Source organism: Dunckerocampus dactyliophorus, chromosome 2 (genome assembly GCF_027744805.1).
Source record: "Dunckerocampus dactyliophorus isolate RoL2022-P2 chromosome 2, RoL_Ddac_1.1, whole genome shotgun sequence".
NCBI classification, from domain to species: domain Eukaryota; kingdom Metazoa; phylum Chordata; class Actinopteri; order Syngnathiformes; family Syngnathidae; genus Dunckerocampus; species Dunckerocampus dactyliophorus.
Genome location: NC_072820.1, coordinates 8,405,495 through 8,430,001, shown reverse-complemented (window position 1 = coordinate 8,430,001; position 24,507 = coordinate 8,405,495). Strand labels below are relative to the sequence as shown.

The 24,507-nt window shown below is 41.9% G+C and overlaps 1 protein-coding gene across 3 annotated transcripts in view; it reads left to right on the top strand.

The window, feature by feature from the left end:
- The window catches only part of LOC129177634 (artemin), a 30,586-nt gene continuing 6,079 nt past the window's right edge, over window positions 1-24,507 (top strand). The window contains exons 1-2 of one of the 3 annotated variants that reach the window (XM_054768968.1): window positions 1-409; window positions 1,085-1,364. In XM_054768968.1, the coding sequence (XP_054624943.1) occupies window positions 1,268-1,364 (97 nt within the window). In that variant the 5' untranslated portion in view covers window positions 1-409; window positions 1,085-1,267. Of the gene's footprint in view, window positions 455-487; window positions 642-1,084; window positions 1,365-24,507 lie in introns of those variants that run through there. The other 2 variants (XM_054768969.1, XM_054768970.1) reach the window with 2 other exon arrangements.

The following is a 24,507-nucleotide window of genomic DNA, read 5'->3' as shown; positions in this document are numbered from 1 at the left end:
CAAAACGAGAGCGAGAGAGGGAGAAATCACAGCAGCTTGAGGAGCGACGAGCGCGCTCCGGTTTCACTCTCCTGACAGGCGGAGCGGCGCGCTCTTTTTACGCACAGCCAACACTGCTGCGGGCCATTGGTGGAACGCTTCACTTCGCCTTACTTCACTCAAGCGGAGCAACAGAGGCACTCATCACGGGATACCTGCCCGGAAAACCTGATTTTAAATCAATATCACCCCTCTTGAAGGCGAGGACCGTTGCTGCGTAAAAGCATTACGCACTCACTTTTCACTTTTTGGGGGAGAGAGGGGCAAAGGAAGATTGCAAGTGGTGTGCACGTCAAAGAAGACATGTTGTGAGACTTTTTCCTGTTTACTCATAAAACCATCCACGCTGGTTGGAGGCAGGACCGAACAGGTTAGTAGTGGAGCTGTGAAGGAGGAAAAACTGGCTTCATCACATGTGAGTCAGCGCCGAAGCAAATTGAGGACAAATATTTTAGTATGTCTGAATGTTTGTCTGCCTCTCAGTGTGTGCGTGTGTGCGTGCGTGTCCTCCACCTTGTGGCTTTATTTCTGTCAACACAAACAAACTCTAATTAGATTTAATAGAGACTTCACTCTGCATAATGGCATGTTACAGTCTGTTGGTAAGTTTGGGGTTTTTTTTGCTCTTTCTAGCACGCTTTTCATGTAAAGTACTGTGTCATTTTCAGCTAGTAAAACACTAAGTAGTGTAGGACAGATGCATTCATTTGGGATCCATTCCATCTCGGCTTCAAAGATTCAGATTCCTCCAACTTTACGTATTTGTTATTCACACTTTTTTGCCTTAAATGTGCATTTAAAAAAAAAAACAACTGTCATGCACTGTCCAAGGGATGGTTCTATACGGTCAACAACAAACGCAACGGTGGCCCAAGACTTATGCACGAGTGCTGCAGTGTTAAGATGTTTGTTGGAACGATCTTGTGCGCTTGATGGATCATCCGACTGCTAATTACATCAAATATTTGTCCCGAATGACACTGAAATCCAAACAATACTTTTTAAATTACTCACGGATGTTTACCGCTTCTCTGCTCTTGTCCAGGGGGCTGAGATTGTGCAAGTGCGGAAGGCCGAGGCAAGAGTCCTTCCACAGAAAGAGGTTTTGGTGGTGAAGGAAGCCAGGAGGAGGTGCCTCCAGCCAGATGGATTCTTTATGTTTGCTCCATGCTCAGAGGAGACAGTCAGCTCGGAGCTCCTTCACGCTGTGACAACAAGGCGCTAAAACATGACACACCGCAGTGGATGGATAGGTCTCGTCATGACCCGGCGTGGGACGTGCGCCTCTCCAGGCCCTTCGTGCGCGCGCCTCTGGAGGACATCTGGTAAGGGAGACTGTGAACATTTGTGTCAGCATGTTGCCATGGTGATTTTATGACAGCTTCCTGATTATCAGGAGCTGTTTTTGTGTTTTCTGTGCACTGCTGAGAGCTGTCATTTGTCACAGTGTGTTTGCTGTGACAACATTGGCTCATGTTGGATGGCTTTTTGATAGTGTTGCTTTCACCTGCCAGCTGGTTCGCTCTCGCCATGGCGGGTCAATGTAACCTGAAGGCAGCATTTATGGGGCTGAATTTAGGGTTTATTTGGAGGCTGTGTGAAATGGACACTGGGGAGGAGGAGGCTGGGGAAAGCGTTTGTGAAGGTTTTAGTGGTGATGTGGATGAAGAGAAACTGTGCTTTTGAGGAAGTCTTCCATTCCTGTGACTAGTCTCATTCATCCGAGTCATTGTATTCTCAGGGCTTTGAATCTATCGCAATTTGACTGTTGTCAGGTTGTCTTACAAGACGTTTCACCGCCCATCTGAGCAGGCTTTGTTCAGACTGCTCTTTTTACTGGGAGAAAGTCCACCCGGATTCTTTTATTCTAACAGCAGTGAAATTAGTCTAGGTGTCTCAAGGATAGTCTACAATTTAATTAAAGCAGGAGTAGCAGCAGTAGATACAAATAATTGCAATGCCAGCACTGGAGAGTCCAATTAGCTGCCAAAAAAGGTTTAGCAAAGTCCAATCGAACCAGAGTTCCTTTTTCTTTTATGACTTCTGTCAGAGAGGCGGTGCAGTGGGTGTAAAACGTCCCTTTTTTAGGCTCCAGCCAGTCTTGGTTGGACAGCTAAACGCTCCTCAGACAGAAATTGAAAAAAGGTGGCATATCTAGAAACTAGGTGTGAGTGTGTGCAGACAAAAACAACAGAGTGCAATGGTTCCAAGTGAAAGGTCTTGTGAGTGTGTTATGTCTCTGGGAGATAAGCACTGCGCTTGTTTAAAACAGAGTGGAAAATATTCCATTCCTAACAGCTTCATCAGTTTCTGCTCAAAGACTGGGTAGGACAACTGTAGTTTGACTGGGTAGGACAGCTCTAATCTTACATTTTGGCCCTCATCTGTGGTGACTTGCAAATCTATAGTGCATTGCCCAATGAAAAGCATTTCTATTTCCATTAGTTCCTATGGGAAAACTTGTTTTCACGTCTAAACAAACAGGTTGACCATTGTCTCACGATAGCTTGTGTTACACTGGAAACTAGAAAGCACTCGGAGAGCGCAGACCTCCGCCAAGCGCCACAGTTCCCCCCCCATATCGTGATTGACACCAAAATAATAATCCTACATTGTTTTGTAGAACCTGTTGGAAACGTGTCCTGCATTTTTTTTGAAGGGCTCTGACCTTTTTTTTGTGGAGTTATATGCACAGAATGCCGAAAACGGTCCTGTCTCGCAATGTTAAAGAATCCTTTTAAAAAATTGCTGGATCCAGACTGTGACCTGGGTCGCCCCCAAAATGTCATCAGTTCTTCCATATCCCATTTCCGACAATTCCTGAAAATTTCATCCAAATCCATTCAGAACTTTTCAAGTTATTTTGAACACAAACAAACAGATAAACGCCGGCAAAAACATAACCGCTGCGCTGCGCTTGCGCTTTGCGCTTGGTAAAAATGTATACAGGTACATATTTTTTGTATTTTTTTAAAGAAAAAAAAGGAAATATCCCCCCAAAATTTTACTGTTCTTTGTTTCATCCATGATGAAAATTAACAACAACAAAAAAATCTCAGACAGGCTAAAACGAAAATGGAACAGAAACATCTCTGCAATTCTTTGGTGATTTTAAAACATTTTTCATCCATGATGAAGTTTTTTTTTAAATTTTTTTTCCAAAATCTGAGTACCGGTGTCCATAACAAAAAGAAAATACTACAAAAATATGTACAGATTTTGTGTGTTTTGTTCCCCTTTTATCCACAATAAAGAAAACAATTCAAAATATATCAGAAATTTGTGAGGCTTTTTTCCTTTTAGCCACAACAGCGTCTTGCTTGACTCATGATAAAAATGACACGGCTCAAAATTGTTTCATATTTTCATTTTATTTTATCTGAAAAGAAAAAAGAAAAACATATCTCGAAATTCTGAGACATCTTTCTTTGAATCCACAATTTTTAAAAACTCCTTACAAAATACCTAAAAACTCAAAATGTGGTCGTTGTTGGAGGGTTTTCCAACATTAAACTCCTTTTTAAGGTCATGCCACAGCATCTCAATAGGACTCAGGTCAGGACTTTGACTCGGCCACTCCAAAGTCTTCATTTTGTTTTTCTTCAGCCATTCAGAGGTGGACTTGCTGGTGTGTTTTGGATCATTGTCCTGCTGCAGAACCCAAGTTGGTTTCAGCTTGAGGTCACGAACAGATGGCCGGACATTCTCCTTCAGGATTTTTTGGTAGACAGCAGAATCCATGGTTCCATTTATCACAGCAAGTCTTCCAGGTCTTGAAGCCGCAAAACAGCCTCAGACCATCACACTACCACCACCATATTTTACTGTTGGTATGATGTTCTTTTTCTGAAATGCGGCATTACTGCCACACCAAATAATGGGATACACACCTTTCAAAAAGTTCAACTTTTGTTTCGTGCACAGAGTATTTCCCCCCCTTGGGTGGGGATCATCAAGATGTTTTCTGGCCTTAATGAGATGATCCTTAATGTTCTTTTTGTTCAGCAGTGGTTTTTGTCTTGGAACTCTGCCATGCAGACTGCTTTTTCCCAGTGTCTTTCTTATGGTGGAGTCATGAACACTGACCTTAACTGAGGCAAGTGAGGCCTGCACTTCTTTGGATGTTGTTGTGGGGTCTTTTGTGACCTTTTAGAAGAGTCATTTCTGCGGTCTTGGGGTCATTTTGGTTGGCCGACCACTCCTGGGAAGGTTCACCACTTTTCACCATTCGTGGACAATAGCTCTCACTGTGGTTCGCTGGAGTCCCAAAGCTTTAGAAATGGCTTTATAACCTTTCCCAGACTGATGGAGCTCAATGTTGTTTAATATTTTTTTATTTTATAGATTTTTCTTATATCCCCCCCCCCCATCTTTAGCCCACAGTAAAATGAGAGCTAAAACATAGATCAAACTGAACTGCAGATGACCTCTCTAACCCACTACAAGTTCAAGTTGTACAGTACTAACGGTGTGCTTTGCCAAAACTCCACCTTTGTGACCCTTTAAGGCCACCATACTCAACACCTAAATAGTCGTTGTACGCCTGTAGAACTTTTATTCTTTGGACTGGCCCTACTACATCATGTTTGTTCGTCACACACAATTGATGTGAACGTTGCGAGGGAAAAAGAATGGCCAACCTCCAGACCCCACAAGGTTGAAGGTTGCAACAGTTGCAAAAGCAAAAACCTTTGGAGATACAGTACCGTGTTTTTCAGTGGACGTTAATGGGTGTGTTGCACTGTCACACACACATAGACACACAGCAGACACACTGTCCAGGACCGGTGAGGGGATCAGGCGCACATGAAGTGTCTTAATCTTGATGTGTTTTGACAGAGCGGAGCTCACTGAAGTGTATCTTCATCCGCACATGAAACTGTTTTGATCGCGTCGGCTCTCTGAGCTGCTGGCTGTGATCCTAACATGACCCTTTCTTTTTCAAAATGCAAATCTAGACCTGGGACATCCTTAAAGGAATCTGGCCCCACACCTCTGTGTCCTTCGTGGAATGTCATCGTTTGTGTTTTCTATGTCATTTGTCAGGATTGGAGGAAAAAAGGCACCTGGCTCACTCAGTTGAGTCGACGGCTTTCGTAGTTGGCGACTGACTCAGTGAGCCACTGACTCACACACTCATGTGCTTGCAATGTGTCACGCCTGCAGAACACAGGCGAGGCTCAGTGCAGAGGGCCGGCGTCCGCCGTTACATCCCACTTTCTGCCTTCTCCCCTTTGCCGTCACACGAGATATGTGACACATGTGCAGCAGGCGTCCTCCTCGAAGGGCCCCTCGCAGTGTGCGAAAACATGTCGTGAAACAACCTCTTAAAGCCACATGGGAGTGGCGGCTCACTTAGACTTCTCACACTCCCCCGTCACGCTGCCACAGCTTTCACTTCCTGCAGTCAAAGGTCGGAGGGGGTCAGTGGCCCCGCTGAGGGTCAGGTACAGCCAGCCAGCATGATCTTTGTCGGTGATGTGTGGTCTGGTTTGTTTTAACTGGCAGGAGGCTTTACGGGTTAGCGGACATTTGTTGCTATCATGTGCTGCGATTATGTGTTGTTGTTCTTGTTGGGCTAACAGTCAACCAGTTCAACATTTATCATAAAAATGCCAAATGTGTGACCAGTTTTCTTACTCATTTATCATCTCTATTAGCGAAGGTTGCATTTCAATACACCAGTCCAGGGTGTACCCCGCCTCTCGCCCAAAGTCAGCTGGGATAGGCTCCAGCATACCCCCGCGACCCTAATGAGGATAAGCGGCATAGAAAATGGATGGACGGCGTTCCAATACCTCCAGTAAAAAATGAGAATAACAGACGCAGCCGCTGGCTGTTTTTTATTGGCTCGCGGCACATTTTAAAAATATCATTTCACAAGAAAACAAATCAGCAGTAATTTTACAAGAATAAAGTCAATATATTAAGAGAAAAAAGTTTTCATCTTAGTAATAATTTGATCAGAATATTGTTGTAGTATTATGTATTAAAAACAACATCATTTTAGTAGCATAAAGTTCAAATAATAAAGAAAAAAGTTTTATTAAAGTTGTATTGTAATGAAAAGCAAACAAAACGAAATAAAGTTGTAGTTTTTGGAAAATTAGGTAGGGGAAAAAGTTACATTGTTACGAGAATAAAGTCAAAATATTATGGGAATAAAGTCATAGTATCACGAGAAAAAAAGTCGCTTTTTTGTGGAACCATAACGTCATTTTAGTAGCATTGCGTTGAAATATTAAACCTTTTTTTTAAAGTCATGATATTATGAGAAACAAAGAAAACGTCTGGACGCCTGTCCTCTAAACCCTGCAATCTGCCTCTCACGGTTATTAAACACATTGTACACATTTTACTTTACACATTCAGAAACAATCACGGGCCCACAGTCTCGCACTTACAAAACGTGCAGCTACGAATCACGTCTTGTCAAAGCATCTTCCTGCCGGAAAATGTTGAGTGAATTCACTTGTGAGACAGCCTAAAAAAAAATACAATTTAAAGCAGATCAAACGTTGTGCACTTTGTGTCATGTAATCATGTAAAGTTAGTTAATTATGGGCGTTTTATGGGTATTGCTGGAATTACTAAGCACGTTTGTACTCTAAGGAAATGTTCAACTATGCTCGTATTGTCCTGAGCAATGCACCAGGTGCTTTCCTATGTTGTATGTACTTTACGTATGTATGTTGTATGTTACGCCAATTTGTGGTTCTATGATTATCACCACCATTTTCCTCCTTCCCATCACTGGTACAGAATAGTCAATGCAGTATAGTCAATTAAAAAGCGGAGAAAAAAGATTGACAGCTGAAAAGACAAAAACCACAAAGGCATTACTGCTAATGTTTGAAAATATTTCAACTCAGATTGAAATGAATTTAAGATTAAAACGCGTCAATGAGTGTGTGATTGCACATATCTGGACTTATACTGTACTTAGTGTGTTGATTAAGCACCATGAGGGATGACAATGTGATATATCACATTATCAATATTTTGTTCCACCCCTGCTTTGCTATTCCTACGCTAACTTCCTTTTTAGAGACCACCCTCTCAGGTTCCATAATCATCTCCCTCTGGGGAATGATTTGGAGACAGACTGAAAGAAAAGTCAAATTCAATTATTTGAGGTCCTTAATAAATATTATTAAACGTGCTCATGACCAAGAGGTGATATGTTTCTGCAGACAGGTGCCTGACAGAGTGCACTCGTGGGGGATTTTCTTTGGGTCCGCCCTTATAAATTTGCTGAATTTCTTTCCTGGTATTGAATGTAAATTTTATACCGGCGGTGCACCTCTGAGCCACAGGAGAGAGATTTTTGGTTCACTTGCAAACGCACATTTCCTACTTCCAGATCACTCAAAAGAAATGCTTGAAAAGGCAAAGCTGAGCTAAAAAAAATGACACAGCTCCTAATATTTATAGTATTCATCATATATCACATGCATCCAGGGACTTGGGATAATGTCAGCTAGTGCAAACATGGCCTAAACGCTGTCTGGAACTGTAGTGTGTGCACATTAAATATACTGTATGGGCCGGGCCATGATTTGGGTGGTCTGTCATTAAGACAAAGCATCCAATAATGTGCAAATCTTGGCAATACAGTGGAGCCTGCAAAGTTGAACACAAGCTGTTCCGTGATGTTGGTTGACTTCCAAGTTGGTCTAATTTCAAAACCCATAGGAAATAATAAAATGAATGTGTTCCAGACTCAAGCTGCCGCCATCGTAAACCTTCCTTAACTGCAATGTTGTTAGTCAATTTAACATTCTTAACTATCATACAAGTATAAATAGAAATTAACGACTGTATAATAAAAGTCAATAAATCGACTCACCAGAGCTGAGTGTGAAAATTCTGGGATGAGATTCAACACCTCCATATCTGAGACCATGGCTCTCGGGCAGAAAAAGGGTGGATTTCATCGTTTGTGTTGGGAGTGAAGTTCAAGTATCTCAGGACGAATCGGCGCTGCATCTGCAGTCATGTGATCGATGTACTGGACCGCTATGGTGAAGAGAGAGCTGAACCATAAGGCAAGGCTCCTGATTTACCGATCGATCTACGTTTCTACCCTCACCTACGGTCATGAGCTTTGGGTCGTGACCAGAAGAGCAAGATCACAGATGCAAGCTGCCCTCGGACAGGATGATGAGCTCGGTCATCCGGGAGGAGCTCACAGTAGAGCAGCTGCTACTTCACATCCAGAAGGGCCAGTTGAGGTGGTTCGGACATCTAGACCGGATGCTTCCCTGGTGAGGTGACCGGGCATGCCCAGTTGGGATGCCTTGGGGTGGCCGGAGACTGAGAAGTCTGGACTTCCCTACTGAGACTGCTGCCCCCTATACATACAGTATAGCCGCAGGTGTCCACACACTATAAACCTTGCAATCCTACACTACACTCAGTGTTCCAAGCATCACTCCTTAGCTCCGGTGCGATGTGAGATGCTTTTTTTGCTGTCGTGGTCCAAGCAGTCCAAGCAGAAGCTTTAGTAATTCTACACTTGATCAAAATGACTTAAGATTTGTCAAATCAGAGCATAAGACTTCAAAACATGTGATATTAGCATCCGCTTCACTACTTCCTGAATCTGCGCTCTAAGCATCATCGGTAGTTCTTTTAGCCATAAATTAGCTGCATCATTGTTTAAGGCGCAGAGTTCAAAGCATGTGGAAAAAAGTCGCGTTTTATAGTCCGGAATTTACGGTAGTTAAATTTAACGTGATCAACAAAGGAAAAAATAATGACCACATACTACTAGTACTAGTATGTCACAAATTAATAGAGTGGTATTGCAGAATAACCCACAATATAACATTATCATTATACATTTTCTAACAGTACCAATTAAATCATGTTTATTGGCAGCCATGTATGTGGTTGATTTAATAATTTACTATATAAATTGTGCAAACTTACACAGCACATAATCAAATTTGTTTTAATGGGCTGTTTAGGTAAGCAGTGATGACAAATATACTGTAAATATTTGGACATATTTACAGTACAGTAATCCCTCGCCGGTTATCAGTTCAAATTTTGCGGGTTCACTCTATATCATTGCTTTTCAAAAATATATTAATTAATAAATCATGTTTCGTGGTTGAATATGGCCTATTGAGAAGCAAATGTTACCTATGTTTTTACCTACATTAAACATTTTCAAGCAAATATATATATATATATATATATATATATATATATAAATTAACTAAAATACAAATGTAAGGCATTCAGAAGACGCATTTAAAGACACTGTGAATGATATGTAGTATTCTACACCAGTCACTAGGTGTCAGTAATGTTACTGGAATGTTCGGCGAGACACTTGACACACAACAACAGGCTTTTATTGCACGTTTGAATTATCCCACTACAGGCGCAATAGTCCTACAATAGTCCCTAAGAAAAACACGGGCTACTGTTGCGACTGTAATCAACATCAAGCTAAAACTCAACCCTGAACCTGATGTCACTTCCTGTCCGTCCATCACTCAACTCCCCCAGGGGACACATTTACAGTAACACACATGAGCACGAGTCTTATTTATGTCTTTAATGGCTTACTTGCTGTTTTTATGTCTACTATATTGTGGAATACAAGTGTAAAGGTGACTATAGGGGTGTTAGTTAATGACTAGAGGTCTCTAATCATGTTAAACCCTGTATTTAGAAGTTTGTAAGCAGGTTTTCTATGCTCTAACTACAGAAATATTCCATTTATTAGTAAGGAATCCTACTTCACTGATAACTGTACTTTGCTAAAGTCCACTTTACTTTATTGTAAATACTTTCATGAGCACATATAACTAGGATGTCAAATTCCACAGTGTTTGTTTGTCCATCTGTTTGTTAGTTAGTAGGCTACTTCATGGTTCACGGAGACGGCAAACAGACTGGGGGTGCTATTATGATTCCAGGTGTGGAGTGTTCCTTTGAAGCCATAGTGACTCAAACTGTAATAACTTCCTATATTAGCCCCTTTATCCAGATGCTCACCAATATGTAATGGATTCTTCCTTGGTCTACAGTTTGTGCCAACCCTCCACAAAGTTCAATTAAGTTGATTAAAACAGTACAAAAAATTAGTACTGTGTATTTAGCTCTCCTGTAGCTTCACCTTTATCCATATTTTCAGCAAAATTCAATGCCATCTTTTGGTCTATTTATATAAGTGTCCTCCTATGTCTGATAAAGGTCATGGGAACATCAAAGCTGGTGGTGGTCCAAGATTTTTTCACAACGCTGCATGTGAATGTGAAAATGTGGTTATGAACATTTAAAAAAACCCTCCTCCTCCTCCAACAGTGACAAACTTCAGACTCACACTTCCCTAATAACAGCGATGAAATAAAATATCCATCCATTAAAGTGATGGACGGTCTTTTGAGCTAGAATGAGATAGCTGCATGCTCAGGGCCTGATGTGCAATGAGAGAGATTGATTATGCAACCTGGAGTGCCACAGGGCAACTTCAATCTGGAAGTGCTTAAAGTTCTCAGCGAGTCGCCGTGATGCCTTCAGGTCAAATTGAAGGAGGCATGATCTGACAAAAAGGAATTTGTTCGATGGATTCCTTCGGACAAATGCTTCCCATGCTGTTGTTTGAGTCTTTGCTCGGGCTTTTGTCGCGCCGAGCAATCTTGAGTCAGAACACCGGGGGGAAATTATTCTATTTTTTTCAATCCCCTCCTCTGTTCTGATCTGGAGTTGTTTAGTTGTTGTTCAAGTTCAAACAGCTTCAATAATTTCGACCAAAGCAGCAGTTAATCCTGTTGGAACTGCTGATGAAACATGAAATGAGCTGCTGCCTTTATCGCAAAATCTCCCTCCTCCTTACAAACAACTTTTCCTGAAAATGCTAAAGAATGTTAATGTTAAAGAGTGTGTGTTTTTTAGACATAGAAAGCTGTATTCTGGTGAAATTACCAGCTCCCATTCATTAATCATACCGTCTGCGTGCCGCTTTGAACCATCAGGCCAGGTCATTAGAGCCAGCCTGTCTGGGGCGCGAGCGGGCGACACGGAAACACTTTGGAGAGTTCTGGTTCACCCAGACGCGAGACACACTCATTACGACCAATGTGTGTGTGTCGCTTTTCGCGGCGCGAACTCGGCGTGGGCTTAATTTTGAGGAATAAGAACTAGATAGGAGCACATGAAGGTCAAGAGGGAAAGAAGTTGGTGGATCACTTTCCACATCATCTTGGAGTTTTGCAAGGTGAGAGGTCAGGATTTAAAAAGACAAAGTGATGCAGCCCAGAGCGTGTTTCCCTTCTTCTCTCTCCCTCTGGCCTCTTTGACGGCCTTTAAAGCAGAGCTCCCCTCGCAAGCACCGGAAAGAGAAAATCTCTCCTTCTGATCATCTCTCCCACACGTCCACAATGTGTTCCCATTTAAGGTGAGGATCAAGCCGAGTGCTCTCTGTGTGGCTTCCTTCTTAAAACCCAACTCAATCAGGCAGGAATTCAGGTTATTGGGGTCGGGGACATGGAAGCTGAAGCTGCCTCAGTGAGAAACAAAGTGAAGGAGAGCGAGTGCGTGTCAAGTCTTCATCTCCATAGGAAAGCTGTCCCGACTCTTCCTGTCTAATTTAACCCATCCGTCGACTGTTGCATGTGTGTGTGAGTAATTAGTGCTAACTGCATATTAGCGTAACTTTCCAGTGACCCTGCAAGCTTAATCTTGTAGCAGCGGTTGCCGTGTAGGAAGTTACAGCTGATGTGGAAAATCCTACTGCAGAGTCATTAGAATTCCTCAGTGGACCAGGAGCCCTTTTCTCTCCTCACTTGGTGCTCTCGACTGTGTTAACCTTCATTCCTTTCCCTAAAAATAACATTGTTTTCACTTGTTGCTAACAAGAAGCACAATGGGGCAGCACATTTCTCAGTGTTATATGCTGGTAGCACAAACAAAACATTACATTTCATACATCATACATCAGGCGTCAGCAGCTTCATCGATGGAAGGATTGCTAATCAATGCAGAAAACCGAATCCATCCATCGGTCCGTGCCATGATAGTTAAGTCATGTCTAATAAGTGTTACGACCTGCGATTGGCTGGCGACCAGTCCAAGGGTGTAGCCTGCCTCTCGCCAGAAGTCAGCTGGGATAGGCTCCAGCATACCCCCACAACCCTAGTGAGGACAAGCGGCATAGAAAATGAATGAATGAATGAATGAATGGTCACACTTTACAATAAAGTACACAAAAATACAGTAGTTACTGAGGAACTAACGAAGAACTACTGAGGCGCTAATGAGGAACTAATGACTAAGGCACATACATTTTGAATAGTTACGGATGGAACTAATGAAGACTTAATGAGGAACTAATGAGTAGAGTAGTTACGGATGAACTAAGGCACATCAATTTAGAGTAGTTACTGAGGAACTAATGAAGAACTACTGAGGAACTAATGAGGAACTAATGACTAAGGCACATACATTTTTGAATAGTTACGGATGGAACTAAAAAAAAACTAATGAGGAACTAATGAGTAGATTAGTTACTGAGGAACTAAGGCACATCGATTTAGAGAAGTTACTGAGGAACTAATGAAGAACTACTGAGGAACTAATGACTAAGGCACATACATTTTGTATAGTTACAGATGGAACTAATGAAAACCTAATTAGCAACTAATGAGTAGAGTAGTTACTGAGGAACTAAGGCACATCAATTTAGAGTAGTTACTGAGGAACTAAGGAAGAACTACTGAGGAACTAATGATGAAGGCACATGCATTTTGAATAGTTACGGATGGAACTAAAAAAAACTAATGAGGAACTAATGAGTAGATTAGTTACTGAGGAACTAAGAAACATCGATTCATGAAAACCTAATGAGGAACTAATGAGTAGAGCAGTTACTGAGGAACTAAGGCACATACATTTAGGTTACTTACTGAGGAACTAATGAAGAACTACTGAGGAACTAATGACGAAGGCACATACATTTTGAATAGTTACAGATGGAACTAATTAAAACCTAATGAGGAACTAATGAGTAGAGGAGTTACTGAGGAACTGAGGCACATACATTTAGAGTAGTTACTGAGGAACTAATGAGGAACTAATGAGTGGTGGTTAGTGTTAGGTAGGCCCATTCCTCATTAACTACTGTAATTTTGTGTACCTTATTGTAAAGTGTTACCAAATTAATGGATGTTATGATGTCTAATTACTGCTAAGAGGGTTAATCAATACCAGATCAAATAATGAAATAGCTTGTCACATTGTTTGATTGACAGCTATTGGGGGCATTTATTATGAAACAGGATTTGGGACTGTTTATATTCTTTGTTAAAGAGATGAGGCTAGTAGATGCCTGTAAAGCTAAAATGCAGTCAAATTGCTCACCAGTATAAGACGTCTGACAGACTTGCAATGGAGAGCCAACAGGAAGGTGTCTGCGGAACCACCGCCAGGTGTTTTATTGCTGGAATTAATGGATGTTCCAATGTTACGTTAGCGTCTGCTCAGTATTGTTAATGTAAAGTAAGAGATATTTCTCATATTGTACTAAGCAGCCAGACCCTACCCCATGTTTCATTTCTGGTTCAATGGCAGCTGTGTCCAAAGTGCGACCCAAGGGCCAATTGTGGCCCGCTGCTTGTCTTTTACTGGCCCGTGGCACATCATGGAAATAAAATTAAACCAGAAAAACGGCCAAAAATGGGAAATATTGAGCAAAAAGTCAAAATGTAAAGAGAAGAAGCTGAAATGTTGAAACTAATAACTAATAATAAAGCAAAGCTTTGTCTTTAAATATTGATAAGTTTTCATAGCCTTTTTACACAGTTAAAAAAAGACAGAAACATATCAAAGTGGCCCCCACATCCTTTGATTTTCAGTATGTGGCTGTCAGCGAGAAAAGTTTGGACACCTCTGTTCTATGGCTATCATCACACTTTTGCTCTTTACCATAAGATTGATCACAAAAAGCCGTGTGACATCACACGTGATGATGATTTAAAGATTTGTTTGACTTCTGAGGCACAGCTATCAGAGGATCACCTCGCTGAATGCTGACTGGAGAGACTGAGTCTTCCATCATGGGGGCTAACGCTCAAATATTTTGTACAAAAAAAACAAAAAAAATACAAAATCCATTCCCCTCTACGACTACTACAATAAATTTCCAGGTTTGAGAGATGCCTGGCAGCAGTGGATGGTACATACCAGCCGTGATGACAGGGTGCAGCGTGGAATGTGTAGTAAAAAAGTACTGAAACATATGCATGAAGGGAAGCTTGTTACTCAGTATTTGAGTATTGGGTCTGTTAGTTAACTTGTAGCAAATAAGAAAAGGTCAGAAGCAATGAAGTTGGAATTGTATGATATTATACAACTATGTAACTTTTGTTATTCCCTTAACTTTAATGGTTTTCCTGTAATTTAACTTTATTTCCTCCAATGTGGACGTCATACAAGTTGACTCTTACTGTTTTATGCACTTTATGGAATTCCAGCTTTCCAATTCTTCCAATGTTGTAAATCGCACTGACAATAAACATCTTTTCTTTTATTGATTATAAAACTTGACATGAAATCGTGGCTATCTAGCAGACCCAGTAATTTAGATTAACAGGCTGACTTTGATTCATTTTTCCTGGACACATCACATGTTTGTCCTGCCACTTGTTGCTAGGCAGAGTTCCAGAAGTCAGTGAAAAATGTGGTATACTATATTTACGGTGGCTGAGAGGGCAAACGTACAGTAACGACCAAATGATCCAAACACACAAATGGTCCGTACCAAAAACGCATAAACACGCATGCAACGGGAAAATGCGGCAAATTCAAACGTTACACTCACATCAACTCTACAAGAAAAATGCTGTAAATGCCAAAAACACACACAAACACCCAAAACACATGCATGACAGAAATGCCGCACGATCACGGAACCAAACGGAAGCTAGCCAGGCTACCAGGAAGTTCCATCTTTAAAGACATGAGTAGGATGCCCAGAAGGCTGAATGAAAAGGTTCTTTATGTCTTTGTTAAACACTTGGTCGTAATCCTGTAAAATATCACATCTTAAAGTGCTCAGGACAACAACAAAAAAAATGAACTCAATAAAGCGTTTTTGTCATGCTGCTGTCAACCGTCAGTAAACAACTATAAAACACAAGTGAAATGATGTTGTGATTATTATACACCCCCCAAGCGGGTTTTCTGAACCCCCGCCATCTTGGCCGTAACGTCGGGAACACTTCCAAGCAACTAAACTCCTCAAATCACAGACATGGACGCACAGTAAAGTCAAGAAAGAGAAGTACTTGCGGGCGCAGCAGCCTAAGCAGGGAAGCCCAGACTTCCCTCTCTCCGGATACTTCGTCCAACTCCTTGTGGCGGATCCTGAGGTGTTCCCAGGCCAGGTGGGTGGGGGAGGCATACTGAGTGGCCTGAGCCACCTCACATGGCTCCTCTCAATGCGGAGGAGCAGCGGTTCTGCTCCGAGTTTCTCCCAGATGACAATGCTTCTCACCTTCTCTCCTAGCCTAGCCACCCAACGGAGAAAGCTAATGCAGAGTCCGCATCACTGCAGATGCCGCACCAATCTATCGGTGCTCAGTTGTATGTGTCTGTCATTGTATTTACGACTGCTACCAGTAGAGGGTGTTGTATACTCATGTGAGAGTTGAAGACGTGTGCGGTTCCACCTTGTCTCAGTATGTGTTTACGTGCCTGTACGAGCATATTAGGAACACACAGTAGACAATAGTAATAGTAATAGTAATGTAGAGCCACAACAGTCCTTACTGGCTAAGGGAGAACCCGCCCATTGTGTTCTGCGTCCTGATTGGCTGTAGACCATTGTCAGTCAATCCCCTTTGTGCCGTTTCCTGTTGTGGTCACTAGTTGCTAGCAAACTCGCTAACTGTGTGACCTGCTTGCTAACCGCCAATAAACAAGAAGAAGTAGAAGAAGCTAACCGGCTAAATTAATCTTCGGTTCAAGGAGTAGGACGAGGAGGAGGATTACAACGGCAGGAGCAATATGTTCTAACAAGGATACAAAAAACGCTACAGCCAAACGGCACCAGGACGAAGCACGAGGAGTGAATGCGCTTGAGTCACTTAATAATTTCTTGTGTCCAACCTTGTAGATGTGAGAAAATGGGAGCTTTTACAGCCAGCAAACATATAATAATTGTAAACAAATAGAGTTGGCTATGTTGCGGATTTCACTTATTGCGGGCCATTGAAGGAACACTGGCTTTAATTGTGCAATGAGGTCATGGCTCTGTGTTAAATGTAAAGTACATAATAGTGTGGCGCCACAAAACAGCCATCAAGTGAGCATCTCCAGGTTGCTCCAAGGCGGCATGTATTTTGCGTGACATATTTCTCAGTTCCGTTAGCTCTTCACCACACCTTACTGAAACCAGCTTACAGCTCCATGTGTGAGCGCTATTGCGCTTTAAACACATTGTCCTCCTTATTCATCACCACGCAACAATCATTAGACCTGGTTGGGGGGCGGGGGGATTCTGCAGGAAGCCACTAATCACTCACTCACGTTCATCATCAGGCACCCGATATGTTTCCCCTAATTGGGACTTCTAATTAAGTCCAGGTTGTATTGTCTGACTTGAGGCCAAGCTTGAAATGACTTCTGGTCCTCTTAAATCTGCCACTAGTTAACTGCGAGTATACACAAGCCAGTAATCACATAGATAATCACCACAGTGTGACATAAAATGCATCTTAAAACTGCTCTAATAAATATTTTGACGACACCACGGAGAAATATGAGTGAGCTCAGTGGTTCCCGAGCTCCATGGAGTGTTTATCACCGTTAACGGTTTAGTTTTACGCCATGCAATTTTAGGACGCTGTTTTCAAAATCTGCTCTTCACAAGCTGCACTAAGTGGGCCAGATGTTTTTCTCCCCCGAAGTAAAACAGAATGAAAAGGGAGAGTGAGTCCAGCAGGTGGTCAGAAACACAACTTTAAATAAATCCCGGGACGCATGAATGAGCAGCTGAAGTTAGCCATGTCCCCGCGCTGCTTCCAAGCATGGGAATAAATCTTCTAATACTCATTTTAATGCATAGGAGTAGAGCACAGACCTCCACCAATGCTCAGGAGTAATACAGTGGAACCTCTAAGCTCAAAAGCAATCTGTCCCAAGGCTGAGGTCGACCTCTGATTTGTTGGGATTTCACAACATTCTTTCCCATAGAAAGCAATAGAAATCAAGTCCAACTGTGGCCATTAAAAACCTTTAATAGAGCTGCAACAATTAATCGATAAATTCATGATGAATGATGAAAGAAAAAAAACAACCTGCTTCTCAGTTTTGTGGTTTTGTGTTGTCAGCGACAAAGCGTATTATTAATATGAACTTTTTGTCCTTACATCACACCTTTTGCTTGTTTTACCCTTCTTTTTTTTTTTTTTTACAAACATTTTAAGTCTTGTAATATTATGTGTTTACTCTCATAATTTGACTTTATTATGGTAACTAACGTAGCTGGACCCAAACTAATTTTTCTAAAATTGCAACTTTATTCTCGTTTTTGTTTCTCATAATAGTATGACTTTTTACAAAATCATATGTTTTAGTCTTTGACTTGTATTTATTTTTTCTCTTAATATCATAACTTTATTCTGTTATCATCTTTATTCTTGTAAAATTTGTTCCCCTTGTTTCCATTTTTGCTGTTGTTTTTTTTAGTTTTCTTGTTTAATTGTATTTTTAGAATGTGCCGAGGGACAATAAAAAAACAGCCCCAGGCCGTAAGTGGCTCCTCCAGGACCCACTTTGGACACCCCTGGTCCAGGGACGAACCGATTACTCGATTAATCGAAACAACAAGCTTCAGATTAATCGACTCAGAAAATCATTGTTAGTTGCATCTTCTATTGAAATGGAATATTGCGCTTTTTAAGTAACATTTTTACGTTTTTAAGTGGATTAAGTGATTTGGCTTAGCCAGCTATGTCGCCTGTCTATGATGTCATACAGCGGTTGACTCTCAAAAACCCTGATTTTACAGTTTTGTAATTATAGTTTTACGCACATAAAACAATTCTAAATGAATATAAATGATGAATGAAAAAGATAAATGAACACTTAAGGTTACTTTTAACTTTATTTGAAGACGTGACTGTTCCCAAAGACACGATGTGGCAACGAGATGCCACTTGGACATGATATTCCTGATATTCCACAACGCCACAAAGCCAAGACGTGACACATTTTGCGTTATTGGGGTGAGAAACATGATTGAATTAAAAAAAAGAACTCAAGGCAAAACAGGAAGGTGGTGTGCTGCCACATCATGCCTTTGGGAACAGTCACGTCAAGAAAGACGTCTTCATTGAAGGTAAGCTTAAATGTTCATTTATCTCTTTCATTCACCATTTATATGTATTTATATGCATATTATGTTTTCTACATGTAAAACTATAAAAACGTGACTTGTGTAACATTTTTGGCTTTCTGGAACAAATTAATTGGATTTACATTATTTCTTATGGGAAAAACTGATTTGGTTAGCATCCGTTATCTTTAGAATCGGACCTTTTGGAAAGCATCTATGACGCTAACCGAGGTTCCACTGTATTTTTTACACTAACGTGCAGTGATCACATGTCCAAATAGTTTCGTCTGTATTGTGTATGTGGAGGTGTCACATGACGCCCAGTTTTTGTTTTACTTTACTTTAGAGACATCGCTTTCCTACTCGCTAACAAACACACAAAGAGGTACGAAACATACAGTAACTTCCTCGGTCGGGGTAATGTTTTGCAGCGTTTGGAGAGACACACAGGAATCGAACGCCGTCAAGTCCACTTTATGCCCAGTTTTAGCCTGTATGGTTTGTGACACATTATTCCTCACAGCTCAGCGCACTTACCCTCCACACATGTTGCCCCCCTCCCCATTACTTGCTCTGGAAGAATGAGATGTTGTTAGTGGCTTAATAAAACCTCCAGGTGGGAGACGTGCGGAGTGGAGAGCTGGAGGTGTGGGGGTCACACACGCAGATACCCTCCACTCCTCACCATCCTCCTCCAGGCTCGCCGGTGTCCACACCTCTGATTACTCTGAGCCCCCCACCCCGTGTGCGCTCGGGTGTGTGTATGAGAGAAATTGGCAGAGACACAATGTGGATGTGTGTCTCTGTGTCCAGGACACATGTGTGCGTGTGTGTTTGGAGGTGGTGGGAGGTTCTGCATGTCCACCTGCATGGGACCTGCTATCTGTTTCTCATTTCGGTGCAGCGCTCTGTGGTTTTCCACCAGTGACAGGCCTCTGAGTGGAAACTGGCGCTAACGAGCAATTACATCCCGCCTGCCCGCTCGGGATTATGGGATTACAGTGTGACTGGTCTTCAGTCTGCACTGGCAATTTGACATTCCCATGCTTCCCTGATTTAACGTTATCTCTGCTCTCATTCAGGGCCTCAAATAGCTTTTTTCCCTTCCTGCTTCCCCTGAACAATAATCTATTCTCTATTTTTAATTATTTTTATCATACGATTAACCCCAACACAATTATTATCAATTTTTTATTCTCCTGGTGACAATAAGGGTGAACTTAGCATAGAGACAGTGTATTTAAATATAAAATGTAAAGTACTGTGCAAAAGACTGAGGCCACCACAAGCGTTGCTGTTTTAATGACCTTTTTCGCAGCAGTCTTTTTTGACATAATATAGTGGTAACTTTTAGAAACCTTTAGGCAAACAATGTCCACAAAACTTTGTGAAGTGTGAATGCAAAGTAGAAACAAAAGGACAAAGTAGCAAATGAGTGAAAACACTGGAAATAGTTGGTAGCAAAGAAAAATGGCAAAAAGAGAAATACTACAAACAGTGGCATGGCTGAACGGCGCATGCACGTGGCTGGTGAAGGTTCAACAACAATCTGGCACCTACTGACTAGGCAGCACGGCTTAAGAAGGGCTTGATTACTGACTGGCGGCAGCTGCGCTTAGCAGAGCAGGAGAGCAGATTCCTCTGCAGAGCTGAAACAAGACAGCAGAGGGCAGCAGACCAAGCAGAGCGCAAATCATGACATCTACTGTGGATTATTTTTCAGAGCCCTTGCACACAGTAACTACAGATGACTTTGAAGTTAATTGAACAGAGGCTTTAATTGTAATTTACATTGTGTTTTATGGTTACAAGTTGGCCTTGGTAGGGGTCTGTGCTTAACTGAGTTGAATTTCAGTTATCTGTGCTCAGTATAGCGTGGCTAAAACATGTGGTGACTTCGGCACAGTGCCGTATGTGCGTAATGAGCAGGTTGTCGTAACTGCTAAATGTTCAGTCCCTGTGCTAAACATCCATCCTTCATACTCCATTGGAATCAAACTCTCCTTAAAGTCTTGAGAGAATTTCTTTACACTCGGCACAAACGTCCACGCGGACTCGAGGTTGAGATGTTTTGATTTTAGTGGTCAGAGGTGAAGGCGATTGCTGACCCTACAAATTGTGTACTTCCCCAGTTCATCGGCTGATTATGCGTATGTTAGGTTAGGATGATTGAATTATTTTGACATGATTTGAACGTCAGGTCACCTTCGCTTTTTACATTCCGCGCTTATCTCAACACTAGTATTACTATCAGGGACAGAAGTGCTTTGTAGAATTCCGTCATGCAGATGTTACAAAATACACGGATGTTGATCAATTACTTCATTATTAAGACTTCTGTCCAGTGTGCTTATTACCAGCAGAGGTGCTGCTGATTCAAGAACAAAATACCATAGTGACCCGAATATAACACAATGCCTCTTTTTCAAGACCCGTTTTTGGAAATAATATGTTTTCAGACAAAATCAAGGGCCAAAAAAATTCTATTTTCAATATCAGTGAAATAACAACTGGTAGATTGCACACAAAAAAAAGGATATCAGTTGTTTGGTGACTTGCACAACCTTTGAGACAGAGCTTTTTCAAGCCTGCTTTTCTTTTTTCCAGGTCACCGGTGTGTGTGAGTGACAGGAAGAAAAGCGCAGAGTCGCTCGGGAAGAATTCGTTTGGCGCCAACTGTTGGTTTGCCCGCATAAGTCTCGACACCCCAAATACACGACGACCACATCCATACAGACGTCTATTACTCTGCTTAATACAGTCATATGGAAACAGGAGTCCATGACAGTCAGGGGAAATTGACAATATTATTAAAAAATACCATTTAACAGATGACTTTAGACGTTAATTTCCCCAGATTCAGCCAAGAAGTCCAGTCATTCTGAAATATTCCAATCTAGACTTAATCTAAATAGAAGAACGCACACAATGCATCTACATTGAACAGACCTGGTGCACCTTCATCATTAGTCACATTTTTAGGGACTCCCCCCCACAGTTTGTTGGGTGTCTGGTAGTGATCAGCCAGCTCTCCTGGTGTTCTCCCTCTCCCACATCTCCTCTTACACTGCAGGTGTGTTTTATTGAGCCAGCAGTGATTTACTGTACCGCTGCAATCAGGCACCATGCTAGTGACAGGTTAACCCTCGAGGTCATTTTGCATTCGTGCACGCGCACGCTGCAGAGAGCGTTCTTGTGTCGCTAATAAAGGGTCATTATGAAAGACGCTTGGTGAAACGCGAGATATGTTGGTGGTGTTTTTTTGTTTTTTTAACAAGGTGAGAGGTTTATAGAGACTGTCGGCAAGCGGCCAGCTCTAAGCATGTAACTGTATACAGTAGGCACCCTCATGCTTAATCACAAACACATTTATGTTTAGTTGACCTCTTGTTCATTGCAAATCCAGCTGGTGTATGCATTAAGTAGGATGATTGTTTGTCTTATCACAAGGGATGCATGATTTTCTTTTCGAGTCGATACCGATAACCACTAACTTTTTATCTCCAATCTCCTATCTATCTCTTGATATCTATTTAACTGTATGTTTGTGCACACCTGGAGGTAAGAACAACTCAAATAAAGTTGGATTTGACAAACTGTACTTGTAGATTCATCCTAAACCAAATATCATGACATCACTGCGATTAATAAAACATGAAAAATAGCAACGACTCGGATGTACAAACCGTGGCTCGGAGTGGTTTTCCTGGCCGAGGGAGGCCAGTGGCTTCGGTGATGATGGAGGACCCCGCGGCTATGTGAGCAGACCTTAAGGACGGTCCCTTTAATGCCGTGGCCGTCTTTGTGGGCTTTCGAGGTGCCGTTGTGGCGGTCAATGTTGTTTTCTCTCGTCACAAAGTGTTTGCGGTCAAGGTGCCTGAGGCAGTGAGGTGGTCCCACACTATAAGTATAATTAAGTGCACAGCAAAAACATGAAAGACAGGCAATATGATAGCATGTACAACGGGAAAACCAATTGGTAGTGCAAAAGTGGCAGAACGTTTTGTGACATTTTTTAAAATGTGTGCGGAATTAAATCCCTGGGAAGTTTAACTGGTGAAGTTGGACACAGGAATTTTCAATGAACAGTTTTGAACATGCAAACGAATATCATTTTTTAAAAAATATATTTATGTCCATTTTTAAAGAAAGATTACCATAATTTTTTTTTTCCATTGTACTACTTTTAATTTTCCCTTACAGACCAACCTACATTTTTCTTTAATTCCCATAGAAGGTTTCAAATACAGACACTTGTATTTGCAAAATATAAAAAATAGGGTTGCTCTGATCAGGTTTTTATGCTGCGGATTCCAATACCGATCATCCATGAGTGAGATCGGCCGATACCGATCACATGGATTAACGGTACATTTTCAATTTATTTATGTGGTATTGGTCAGGGGGTCCGTTCCAAGGTGTAACGGGTAATAGCGAGGTGCCGCCAATGCAAAGTACAGCCAGTGACAGCCTGGCAAAGCGTACAAACAAAGACGCAAGAATAATCGAACGGAGATACTGTAGGTTTGGCAAGGGAGCGATCAAACACGCTGGCATCGATCTGCGTAGCCTGTGTCAAGACTAATACGAGACGCGACATTTTGTTGGCAACCCTACGCGACACAGCAGACATGTAGGATTTGCCGCCGCACGCCGATCGGTTTTTGTGATCGGTTTTGAAAGGCGTTTATCGGCATACGCCGACCATGTGTTTTTTAACGGAAATCGGGCGATATTCCCTAGTATCCCAAATAAAAACACAAATAGATACAACTTTATATATATATATACTGTATATATCTACCACCCCTTAAAAGAATAAATCCCCAACCAATTTTGACTACATTTGTGATTCTGACTTTGTATTTCAGTCAGGTCAATTATATTAACAAAATTGCGCCTAATTTAATCGAAAGTAAATGTGGGAAGCTAACTTTACTCTATATAAATGATTATAGTAAATGGTTGGTTTGAAATGAACCAGAGCAGAACAGACTGTGGAATTAGCAGCTGTTTCAATCTTGCTTCAGGAAGACGTAGCCACTTAACTAATTTTGAACAACAACTCTATTAGCGCAGCACTAACAATGCAAATGGAAGGTGGCAACAAGTGCGCTTGCACACTGACGGACAAAGAAGGCTTTCATCAGCCACACGAGGAAGCAACGCAATTGCTCTCATTTCTTAACACACTCATGCACGTCGGATGTGAAAATGTATATCTATAAACTTATATCTACTTGTATATACTTTGTATATGTCTGTTTACACGACATCGGCTTCCAGTGTCCCTCTCCTTCTCTTCCCGCTCTCCTCACACCCTAAAAAAAAATGCCTGAAAAGGCTGCAGGCATCGGGCTGTAAACAGCTCCAGAGTGCCAGGGTGAAATGAACCAGCAGACGGGCCCCCGTAGACTCCCAGCGCAGTGATCTAAAAGAGGCTAAGCGCTCCCAGCTGTGGCATTAGGAACGATGAATGGGACTCCTCCTGAGACGACCCATAGAGGAAAGCCTGCACGCTGCTGACCCCCCAGAACCATCGCGCCTCCCACTGATGTCAGGTTTTAAATCAACTCGGGCACGGAAGGCCGAGGAGTCAGCGTGGTTTGGTTTTAGGTTGCAGCCGTGGTGCGTTCGCTGTCTGTCTGTCTGAATTATGTTCACCATCTTCCTCTCCATCATCGTCGTTGTCCTTGGCCCACCCCTCGGTGTCGGGATGAGGACAAACACGCAGGGTTGAATTAAAATAAGTTATCATGAGACGGGATCCGTTTTTGTCAGTCTTCCATGTCATTGCTACAAGAAAACCGGTAACAGCAGTAACAGGGAATCTAATTATTACAATTTAAATGTTACAATGCCGTTACAGTTACCGACAGTGGAATGTGGTGCATTATTATGCACTGATATCTAACAGCCAGCCCGCTCGCCCAGCCAGCCAGGCACAGGACGGGAGCAGCTGCAAATAAAAGGTGTTTTTTTCTGTTGTCATTCTTTGGTGAGGGGTTTGGAGTGACAGACACATCAATGATGATTGGCTAAAGGGAGACTACGCTTTCATGGTCAGTCAATCAGTGCCAGAGTTGAGGTAGGCTGTTGGTGTTGTTACAAAG